The sequence below is a fragment of the Blastomyces dermatitidis genome, assembly GCF_000003525.1.
Source record: "Blastomyces dermatitidis ER-3 genomic scaffold supercont1.6, whole genome shotgun sequence".
In the NCBI taxonomy this organism is placed as follows: Eukaryota; Fungi; Ascomycota; class Eurotiomycetes; order Onygenales; family Ajellomycetaceae; genus Blastomyces; species Blastomyces dermatitidis.
The window spans coordinates 3,562,865-3,575,474 of record NW_025544779.1 but is presented as its reverse complement, the minus strand read 5'-3'; the positions used below and the strand labels follow the sequence as shown (position 1 = coordinate 3,575,474).

The 12,610-nt window shown below is 30.8% G+C and overlaps 1 protein-coding gene and 1 pseudogene across 2 annotated transcripts; one reads left to right on the top strand and one right to left on the bottom strand.

The window, feature by feature from the left end:
• Positions 1-558: 558 nt before the first annotated feature.
• BDCG_17282 (uncharacterized protein) lies at positions 559-843 on the top strand (the record flags this gene model as incomplete). The annotated part of the gene is made up of 1 exon (XM_045426424.1): positions 559-843. The coding sequence occupies one exon, from the start codon at positions 559-561 to the stop codon at positions 841-843; it is 285 nt and encodes a 94-aa protein (XP_045281632.1).
• Positions 844-12,235: 11,392 nt separating this feature from the next.
• Positions 12,236-12,324, bottom strand: BDCG_17281 (annotated as a pseudogene). The gene has a single exon. The product of its transcript is annotated as a tRNA-OTHER (tRNA).
• Between the last annotated feature and the right edge of the window lie 286 nt (positions 12,325-12,610).

Below are 12,610 nucleotides of genomic sequence, written 5' to 3'. Positions count from 1 at the left end.
AAGACCAGTCATTCTGAGATGTTTTTCCATCTCAGAGATTCACACTTTCATCTTCTTTTACAGATGAACAAGAGAGATCTTCTCAGCCTTGACAGAATCTGTCAATACTTAAAGCTCTGAGACTCTTGCTCTGTACTACTTGAGCATCTGAGCTTCTTGTCAGAGCTGACATGACATCTTCTTATAAGATAGGTAATACTTACAGAGAGACAGAAGTTGTTGTTACAGATGCAATGAAAACAATGAGAGTGAGAGAAGAAGTGAGTGTATAAAATCCCTCTCTTCTTCAGCTGCTTGATGCAGTGCAGATAAGTAGTGATACCAGTCAGAGACTGCACTGAAGCCTTCTCACAGAGAGAAGATGAAGAAACTGTGAAACTCTGCAGACTCAACTCAGCAGTATTCTGAGCAGGGCTTGAGCATGCTGTGAGAGAGAAACTACAGATTGAGCTTCTCAGAGTCACTGTCTCTGAAATCAAGCTCTTCTCAGATTTCTCTCTGAATGATCACACAAGGTCATACATCACTGTATTGACTGGAGAGGGGGGCGGCGTCACAATGGCAGTGAAGAGGGCAAGAGACAGACCAGACATAGATGAACTGATCAGCAGAAGAAACAACACCTCACTGCAAGGCACAGTGACTACCGCCGCGGCCACAAAAGAAGTAGAAGGAGAAGGAGGTGTGACAATGAAAGCAGTGCTCTCACAGCTCATTGACACCACTGCCTCTGCCTTCAACCTGGCTTTCTTGACAGTCACAGAGGCCGCTGCTGCACCACAAAGACATTTGTTACCCACTAGAAAATGTCAGAATAAGCCCTCTACTGTTCTTCAAGGATGATACTCCCATGCACTCACTATTGCAGATGAGAGAGAAGGGAGAAAAATGTGTCACAGAGAGAGAGATCTTTTGAAAAAATCCTGTCACTACTGTTAGCTTTGCCTCTAAAACACATCACTTTTGCAGGGAATTTCATATATAGAACAGAATATGTTGAAAGATCTGCAAGTCACTTGTTAACTACATTTTTCCACATTTCAAATTAATATATAAGAAACCCACTTACCACACATTTGATTTGAATGAAGATGAGAAAAGAAAGACCTACACAGTCAGCAGAAAAACTCATCTTTATGTCATACACAGCACACACACTGTCAATCAGTTGGCAACTATTGCTATATAACAAAGATAATTTCTAATCTGATAATCTTGAGAGCATAGAGACTATACTCTTAAAGAGAAGAGCATTGTCATGCTTCTAGTCATGCCAAGACTCTGTTGCAGTTTCACATGACTCATCACTTTCATGCAGATGATTTTATTCATTCTGCATTCTGTCTGAACTGGTTTTCAACTGCTCTATGACATCATTCAGATATATCATAGAAAGATCTGATTGATGAGTATGAGAACCTCACTTCTATACAAGGTTAGCAGATTACTCTTCCTTGATAATGAGGTGCTGCTGAGGTATCGCTCCAGCTATTCTCACTCATGGAATGAGAGAAGAGTATTCACTCATTGTCTATATAGAATAGCTAGATGCTGACTCCTCATTAAAGAAGCCAGTGATTTGTTTTTCTTCTATGAGAATATATATGAGAGTTACTGCATGTCTCATACAATCTTCTTAGTATACTAAGTACCATATCTGTGATATCCTCGCAATAACCTTGTAGCCTATGAGCTCGCTATTCAAGCAAGATAGTCAAGCCCACTCATATGACTTCTTAAACAACTACTCCTACATGATGCCGCTGACTAGCCACCGCTTCGGTTCCGCCATGTTACAATTATCTTCTTCTATGATGTCTGACAGCTGTCAGTTAAAAGTCAGTTGAGAAGAGAATGAGTCAGTGACAGCATGACAGAGTAAGCTTATGTGAAAGACATTATGAATTTCTGATAATATATTAAGACAGTAGTTGTGACTATCTAGAACTTCTATTACTTTATACTTGATATGATAGTAATCTAGTGTACAAGATGAACATGTGATTTATATATTCTTAAGATTCAATCATATCAAGTCTTCTATCTTATATTATTCAGTGAGATCTCAGTGAATATTGATTTAATTCTCTTAATCTTGTTTCACAGTTGTCATGAAGATCTCTGCTCAGTCACAGATATTTCAGAGCTTTATTACTATATTATCAGTGATCTTAATCAGACTGCAGAGGTTCAGTGTGAACTGTGTAATCTCTAGAAGATTCAACATCTTTATGTGATAATTATGTGTAAGAAAGAACAGACTTATATCTGTTGAAACAGTATCTCATTCATTGATAATAATCTCTGTGTGTAGAAGCAGATCATGTCAATTATCTTATAAGTGATTACAGAACTTATAGAGATAATTCTTTACAGTCTGAATTGTTTATTCTGATGCATCATCAGTCTCAGAGTGATAAGTAGTTAATAGACAGTGTATAATCTTGAGAACTTGACAGATTCTTGTTCAGAGAGTACTCACAAATTGACAGTCTTAATTCAATACTATAGATTTCAGCAATTCATGCATCTAATAGAATGAGCTCTGTAGAAAAGCTTTAGTAACTTATTCAGTATTTATCTTATTATAAGATTTCAATATTACATCTTTGCTTAATTAATTCATAATAATCAGAATGTTTCTATAACTCTTACTCTTAGAGAGATTAACAGTGAAGTTAATTATCATATCTTATCAGATTCTATTAGAAATATTAAGTGATTTTAGTAGGTCTTTTCTACAGTTCTTTCATAAGATGATAAAAGAACAATAGTTGTAGTTTCAGATAAAATGTCTGATGCTGTTTAATATCTCAGATCAGTAGAATTCTTAAGAGATTATTTAATACAGTTATTCACAGTCTGAATAATTAGTTATATACAAATTATACATCTCTTACATTATTCAGATGTATAAGGATTTGAAGTGAGAGATTCAGTATTATTTATAAAATTATAAAGTGTTATTATCATTGATTGAATATTCTGAGATATCAGTTCTTATACATAGTTCTGAGAGAAATCAGAGTGTTTCTTGATATACTGCTTTAGTAAGAGTCTGAAGAAGTTCATTAGTCTGAGCTGCTGTATATCACAGTTCATTCAGTGTAGAAGAAGTGAAGATATCAGTATCAGTGTCAGTTTAGAGAGAGAGTGTTCTAATCAGAGAAATATATATAGTGTTATAAGTTATTCTATCTTGATCAATCAATATCTTCAAATTTAAGAGCTGATGCTCTCAGTTCATTCAACAGATATCTGTTATATTGAAAGATATATCTTACTCTCATTATGAAATAGTATCTATGTTTAAGTTCTGACTGTCAGAGCAGTAGTGTATTATAAAATGAAAGCAGCTTAAGAACTCAGATTATTGTATCTATTATTCAGTAAGTTTACAGATAGTTATAAAGTACTTAAGATTTTTATGATCTTTGATTATCTCAAATTCAGAGATGCTTTGAAGTTCAGAGTCTCATTCTTAGATAGTATATAATTGTAAGAAGTTTCTTATCATAGATCTCATAATTGTATTCAGTGAGACTCAGTTTCTTAAACATGAAGATTATGGCGGGCTGCGCCCGATCAATCATATAGACTATTCTGTTACACTTTACAGATTTCAATCACTTCATTCTTGAACATGTATGCTCTGATTCGTGGCCATTCTCAATCACCGATCTTCAGCTGCTATAAACACATACACTCTGATTCTCAGCCATTCTCAATCACTGATTCTCAGCTGCTACAAACATGTGTATATTCTTCCACCCCGAAGCTCCACTGTGTACATCACTACATATGTGTATAAATATTTATCTTGATCACTGATTCTCACACTTTCTCTTTCTTTTCTTCTCTAACATTTTTATCTTTATTATATAAGATCTATCAATATTATACTGATCTATTCAGTGTAGGTCTCTTACACTATAAAAATGTTCATTATTTTCTTATTAGAAAATGATTATTCATGCATTATCTTCTCATTAGAAATGATTATTCATTAAGAGATATTCAAACACATAACAATGTGTAAGAAATAGAGAAACAGTTAAACAGTTAAGTAAACACTGAGTTCTCAGATAGAAGCTTGCTCATCAGTCACTCTGATCTCATAATAAGATCTTATAAGAGAATATCAGTAAAAGACCTGAGAGTTCTGACACTCAGACATATGAGAATATGATTACACATCTGATGATTGATATAACCATGTCTAATAATAATATGAAACTCTTGAATGTGAGTATAGATATGATGCCACAGTGACTCTGAGCAATATTGAAATTACAATAATAATAAATAGCTGATATGCATACAACTCAATAACTTCAATATGAAGAGATTCAATGATTAACTCATACAATTTCAACATTTATAGAATCAAATACAAAAGTGCTGAAAGAGCACTTAGATACTCTTATATATTTCAATGCTTTCAATCTCACTCTCTACTCATTATAAAGAATGAAAATGCTTGTGAAACTGAGTATAGATGAAGATTTCATCAGTTCATTAATTAATCAAGATTGATATATTAATGAATAATTGAAGAATTGTGTGAAACAGAAGTTTCATTCATAAATAAAAGTATGTGAATCAGTATTATCACTGTTATGAACATCTGATAATATTATGAAATATCTTGATATTCTGTTCTAAGACACTGTCATATAACAGAAAGTATTAGATTAATTACAGAGTACTTAACAGAGAAATACTTCTCTTATAATATTCATTTCTGACTTCAATATCAAGATTCTAGAAGTAGATAATTAATCTTGAGAGAATTGAATAAAGATTAGCATGCTTAAGAAGATATTGACTTTTGAACTCTTACAGACTTTTATAAGTGTAGATAAAGATCAGACTTATGAAAGCTTCTGCACACAGCTCTGAACATTGAATAATCATCTTACTAAGCTCAAGAGTATACAGAACAGTGGTAGAAGATATTACATCTCAGTCACTTATACACCTGCACTGAAGAATAACAATGATACAGATATCATGAACTGAATAGATTTAAATATTTATACATAAGCAAGAGTTTCTACTATTCAAATAGACTTCTGAGTTCCTGGGATCACTTCTGAAGAAGTCACTGATTGATGTCAATGTGAAGTATATATCAACTGTAATCAATCAGAACACATTGCTTTCAACTGCTGATTAATCTATGTGTCTTCACACTTGAGAGAAAGATCAGTGCCTGTTCATGCTAATCACATTATAGTGAAGAAAGATTCAGAAGATAACTATAAGAATGTCTCAGTGAAACAGAGAAAAGATTAGCTTCTATTCAAATTCACAAACAGAAGCTTGAAGAGATTAGATGATAATAATTTAAAGAGAAGATGACAATGAATATAATTCTTGTATCTACTGTGATTAATAACATGTATAATATGAAAGTTATAATAGACAGCAGTCTATGTTACTATGCAATGATAAAATCTTTAGTTATAAGATATCATAATCTTCAGTGTATCTCTTTATCAAAACTCTGACTTCTTGCAGAATTTGATAATCTGAAAGATGTTTGTACTCATTACATGATGAAACTAAGTATAGATGTGAAAGAATATCAATATGAAGATATCTATACATATAAAGTTGATAATCTTAATTATAATCTTATATTAGAACTTGTCTGACTATCTGAACAAGACATCTTACTGAATACTTGAAACAGAAGCTTGATATTCTCTAATAATGATAGAATTCATGAAGATGATATTTACAAGACTATGAACCTTACACAGATCTCTGCCAATGCTTATAAAATACTCAGAAAAAGAAGTTATCATCAAAATCATCAACAGAGTCACTAATAGCAGAATCATGTGTCAATCTATTCTGTCAGTCTGACTGATATCAAAAAGGCTCTAGAAAAGTTATCTTATGTTATAACAATAAATTCCTGTACAAAACTCTCTTAATAATATCATGAATATCTAGATATCTTCTGATAAGATAATATTACAAATATACTTCTCTTATAAGATTCTGAAGTGAATCACAGTATCAAGTTAGAGAAAAAGAATAATAAGAACTCTGAATTATTATGAGACTCTCTTTATAACATGTTCTGAGATGAAGTTCTTCTTCTTTAAAAGACACTCAATGATCTGTTGAATAAAGAATTTATACAAATTAGTAACTCTTTCACTGCAGTCTCTATTTTCTTTATAAAGAAATCAGGTGAAGAACTCTGATTCTGTGTGAACTACTGAGATCTGAACAGATTGACAAAGAAAGATTGATATCTCTTATCTCTCATCAATAAAACTCTAGCATGAATCAGATAAGCTTAATAATTTATAAAACTAGATATTATTACTGTGTTTCATAAGATTTGTATTACTGAAGAAGATGAATGACTTACAGTATTTCAAACACATTATAATCTCTTTGAATAAATAGTCACACTCTTTGAACTGACTAATACTCTTAGTACATTTCAGAAGTATATTAACTGAGTACTCTGAGATTTTCTTGATAAGTTTGTATCTACTTATCTAGATAACATTCTCATCTTCACTGATGAATTCAGAAAAGAATATTAAGAATATGTGTGAAAGATATTACAATGACTATAAGAAGCAGAACTACTGATAGATATTGATAAGTGTGATTTTAAAGTCAAGAGTACTAAGTATCTGAGTTTTATTATAGAAGCTGATAAGGGAATTTGAATGAATTCTGAGAAAGTCTCTGCCATTCTTGAATAAGAAGCTCTGTGTACTGTGAAAGATATACAAAGCTTCATCAGATTTGCTAACTTTTATCAGTAATTTATACAAAACTTCTCAGATATTATAAGATTACTTACAGATCTCACTAAGAAAGACTCAGTATTTCAATAATCAGTGAATGCTGAAGCTGTATTTACACAGATAAAGAAGATGTTTATTAATATCTCTCTACTGATAATATTTAATTCTGATTGTAAGATAGTTGTTGAAGCTGATTTCTCTGACTATATAATACAAGAAGTGATATTATAATATAATGATGAAGATGTTCTATAATCATGTGTCTTCATATCTAAGAAACTGAGTTCTGCTGAATGCAATTATGAGATCTATGACAAGGAACTTCTTACAATTATACACTGTTTAGAAGAATAAGACTCTGAACTTCAAAGTATCTCTGAATTTAAGATAGTCACAGATCATAAGAATCTTAAATACTTCATAACTATCTATAAACTCACTGAATGATAGATATAATAATCTGAGTTCTTAAGCTGCTTTCATTTTACAATACACTATCATTCTGACAGTCAGAACTCAATGACAGATGTCTTCTCATAATAAGAGTAAGATATGCTATCTGATGTAATAGATACTCACTGAATAAATCAAGAGCATCAGCTCTTGAACTCAAAGATACTAGTTAATCAAGATGAAACAGTTCATAACACTATACATACTTCTCTGATTAGAACTATACATACTTCTTCAGTTAGAACTGTCATTGATATCTTTACTTTCTCTACACTGAATGAACTGTGATATATAGCAGCTCAGGCAGATGAACTTCTTCAGACTCTCACTGAAGTAGTATATTAAGAAGTACTCTGATTTCTCTCAGAACTATGTATAAGAATTGATATTTCAGAATATTTAATCAATGATAATAACACTCTATAATTCTGTGAATAACACTGAGTTTCTCACTCTGAACTCTTATACACTCAGATAATACAAGAGATGTATAATTCATATATAATCAGTTATTCAGACTGTGAATAACTGTATAGAATAATCTTCTGATAGTTCTACTGATCTGAGATATTAAACAGTATCAGATGCTTTATCTGAAACTGTAATCACTGTTCTTCTGTTATCTTATAAAAGAACTGTAGAAAAGATCTATTAAAATCACTTAATATTTCTGATAGAATCTGATAAGATGTAGTAATTAACTTCACTATTAATCTATCTAAGAGTAAGAATTGTAGAAACATTCTGATCATCATGAATTAATTAAGCAAAGATATAATATTAAAACCTTGTAATAAGATGAATACTAAATAAGTCACTGAAGCTTTTCTACAGAGTCTGTTCTATCAGATATATGAATTATCAAGATTTATAGTATCAGATCAGAGTTATTAATTCATAAGCACTCTCTGAACTAGAATCTGTCAAGTTCTCAAGATTATACACTGTCTGTCAACTATCTATCATCTCAAGACTGATAATGCATCAGAATGAATAATGCAGACTATAAAGAATTATTTTTATAAGTTCTACAATCACTTATAAGATGATTGATATAATCTTCTTCTATATACAGAGGTCACTATTAACAGTCAGAATGCTGTTTCAATAGATATAAGCTCATTCTTTCTTACACACAGATATCACATGAAAGTATTAAATCTTCTAGAGATCACACAGTTCACACTGAATTCTCACAGTTCAATTTAAATCACTGATAATATAGTAATAAAGCTCTGAGATGTTCATGATTGAGCAGAGATCTTCATGATAACTGTGAAACAAGATTAAGAGAATTAAATTAATATTCACTGAGATCTTATCAAACAATATAAGATAGAAGATCTAATATGATTAAATCTTAAGAATATATAAATCACACATTCATCTCATACACTAGATTACTGTTATATCAGGTATAAAGTGATAGAAGTTCTAGATAGTCACAACTATCATTTTAACACATTATCAGAGATTTATAATATATTTTATACAAGCTTACTCTGCTGCACTGTCACTAACTTATTCTCTTCTTAACTGACTTCTAACTAACAGCTGCTAGGCATTATAGAAGAAGATAATGAGCTTAAGTGAGAGATTGAGAATATTGTCAATGAGAGATCTCACAGCTGTAACTGATAATATCTTGTGAAATGAGTCAGTTATAATTAACTGATCTGAACTCTGAGTTCTGTATTATCTGAAACAGCAGTTCTTGACTGATAAGAACTGCTTCTGAAAGAGAGGAGCTAATGTGATGAGCTGTGCTCAATTAATTATATAGACTATTCTGTTACACTTCACAGATTTCAATCACTTCATTCTTGAACATGTATACTCTGATTTACAGTCATTCTCAATCACTGATCTTCAGCTGTTATAAATGCATACACTCTGATTCTCAGCTATGCTTGATCATCAATTCTCAGCTGCTATAAACGCGCGTATATTCTTCCGCTCTGAAGCTTCACCGTGTACATCATTACATACATGTATAAATATTCATCTTGATCACTGATTCTCACATTTTCTCTTTCTTTCCTTCTCTAACATTTTTATCTTTATTATATAAGACCTATTAATATTATACTGATCTATTCGGCGTAGGCCTCTTACAAAGATGTATAATTATAAGATATCTTTATTATCATATTACAATATAGCTTCTTTTATAATATAGTCAGAGAAATCAGCTTCAATAACTGTTTTATAATCAGAATCAAATGTTATAAGCAGAGAGATATTAATGAACATCTTCTTCATTTATATAAATGCAGCTTCAGTGTTTACTGATCACTGAAATACTGAGTTCTTCTTGATAAGTTCTGTAAGTAATCTTACAATATCTGAGAAGTTTCATATAAATTACTGATAGAAGTTAGTAAATTCAATGAAGCTTTATATATCTTTCACAGTATATGAAGCTTCTTATTCAAGAATGACAGAGACTTTCTCAGAATTCATTCAAATCCTCTTATCAGCTTCTATAATATAACTCAGATATTTAATACTCTTGACTTCAAAATCACACTTATTAATATCTATTGATAGTTCTGCTTCTTGTAATCATTGTAATACTCTTCACATATATTCTTGATATTCTTTTCTGAACTTATCAGTGAAGATGAGAATATCATTGAGATATACAGATATGAATTCATTAAGGAAATTCTGAAGTGCTCAGTTAATATACTTTTGAAATATACTAGAGGTATTAGTCAGTTCAAAGAGAGTAATCATTCATTCAAAGAGATTATAATATGTTCAGAACACTGTAAGTCATTCATCTTCTTCAGTAATACAGATTCTATGAAATGCAGTGATGATATCTAGTTTTATAAATCATTGAGCTTGTTCAATGCAAGGTAGAGTTTCATTAATCAGAGATAAAGAATAGTGATCTTTCTTAATTAATCTATTCAATTCTCAATAATCTACACAGAATCAGAGTTCTTTATCTGATTTCTTTGCAAAGAGAATAGAAGCTGCAGCAGAGAAATTGCTAATACATATAAATCTCTTATTTAACAGATTATTAAGTGTCTTTTGAAGAAGAAGAAGTTCATCTTAGAACATGTTATAAAGAGAGTCTTATAATAGTTCAGAGTTCTTATCATTCTTTCTTTCTAACTTGATACTGTGATTCACTTCTGAACCTCATAAGAGAGGTAAATTTATAACATTATTATCTTGTTAAAAGATATCTAGATAGTCATAATATTGTTGAGAGAGTTTCATACAAGAATCTGTTATTGTAGCACAGAATAACTTTTCTAGAGCCTTTTTAATATCAGTCAGACTGATGAAATAGATTGATATATAGACCTGTTATCAGCAATTCTTTCAGCAACTTCTTTTTCTGAGTATTTCATAGGTGTTGACAGAGATCTGTGTCAGATTCATAATCTTGTGAATATCATCTTCATGAACTCTATCATTGTTAAAGAATATTAAACTTCTGTTTCAAGTGTTCAATAAGATGTCTTATTCAGATAGTTAGATAAGTTCTAATATAAGATTATAATCAAGATTATCAACTTCATATACATAGATATCTTCATGCTAATATTCTTTAACATCTATATTTAGTTTTATTATATAACAGATGCAAACATCTTTTGAATTATTAAATTCTGCAAGGAGTTGAGATTTTGATAAGAGAATATACTGAAGGTTATAATGTCTTACAACTGAAGATTTAATCATTGTATAGTAGCATAGATCACTGTCTATCATGACTTTCATATTATATATATTATTAATCACAGTAGATACAAGAATCATATTCATTGTCATTTTCTCTTTAAATTATTATCATCTGATCTCTTCAAGCTTCTGTTTGTGAATTTGAATAGAAGTTAATCTTTTCCCTGTTTTATCAGAGTGTTTTCATAGTTATCTTCTGAATCTTTCTTCACTGTAATGTGATTTACATGAACAGGCACTGATTCATTCTTTGAGTGAGAAGACACTGATCTTTCTCTTGAATGAGAAGATATATAGATTAATCAGCAGTTGAAAGTAATGTGTTCTGATCAGTTACAGTTGATACATATCTTATATTGACATTAATTAGTGACTTCTTCAGAAGTGATCTCAGAGACTTAGAAGTCTGTTTAAACAGTGAAGACTCTTGCTTATGTGTAAATATTTGAGTCTACTCAGTTCATAGTATCTGCATCATTGTTATTATTCTTCAGCACAGATGTAGATATATAAGTGATTGAGATGTAATATCTTCTGCCACTGTTCTTTATACTCTTAAGCTTGATAAGACAGTCATTCAATGTTCAGAGCTGTGTGCAGAAGCCTTTATAAGTTAGATCTTTATTTACACTTATAAGAGTCTGTAAGAGTTTAAAAGACAATATTTTCTTAAGCATGCTGATCTTTATTCAATTCTCTCAAGATTGATTATCTGCTTCTAAGATTTAAGTGTCAAAGTTAGAAATGAATGTTATAAGAGAAGTATTTCTCTGTTAGATACTCTGTAATCAATCTAATACTTTCTGTTATATGACAGTGTCTTGAAACAGAATATTAAGATATTTGATAATATTATCAGGCATTCACAATGTAAGTTTACATGCTTTTATTCATGAATAAAACTTCTATTTCATGCAATTCTTCAATTATTCATTAATATATTAATCTTAATTGATTAATGAACTGATAATATCTTCATCTATACTCAGTTTTATAAGCATTTTCATTATTATTATTATTATTATTATTCTTTCATTATACTCATATGCAAGCGGAGCTTATAATGAGTCCTTGCGTGATGTTAAATACAGGTCAAGTGTTGATTATACAGGAGGAAAATACAGGTGTTAAGATCACATCAAGATAACAAGAACATAGAAAAATACAAAGAAGTGACAATTAGATACATGCGATAATAACTTCTCAGCTCAGAAACATAGAGCAATTCATTGAAGCGATTTGTACACCTCTGTATTTATTAGAAACCTGAGATGCTTGAGTTCCGGATTTAATGTATCCCCCTGCGGGTTTCGAACCCACGCGCCTTGGTTTCCCACGCCAAGATGCTACCGGGTGGCCGCATTAACCATTCGGCTACCAGGGCTAAGCATTTTCATTCTTTATGATAAGTAGAGAGTGAGATCAGAAGTATTAAAATATATAAAAGTATTTAATCATTCTTTCAACACTTTTATATTTAGTTCTGTAGATACTGAAGTTGTATAAGTTCTCTGTTAAATTAATTGTTAAATTTTCTTATATTAAAGTTATTAAGTTGTATGTATATCTGCTATCTATTACTGTTGTAATTTTAACATTGCTTAAAGTCACTGTGATGTCACTTCTATGCTTATATTCAAGAGTTCTTTCATATTATCATTAGACATGAT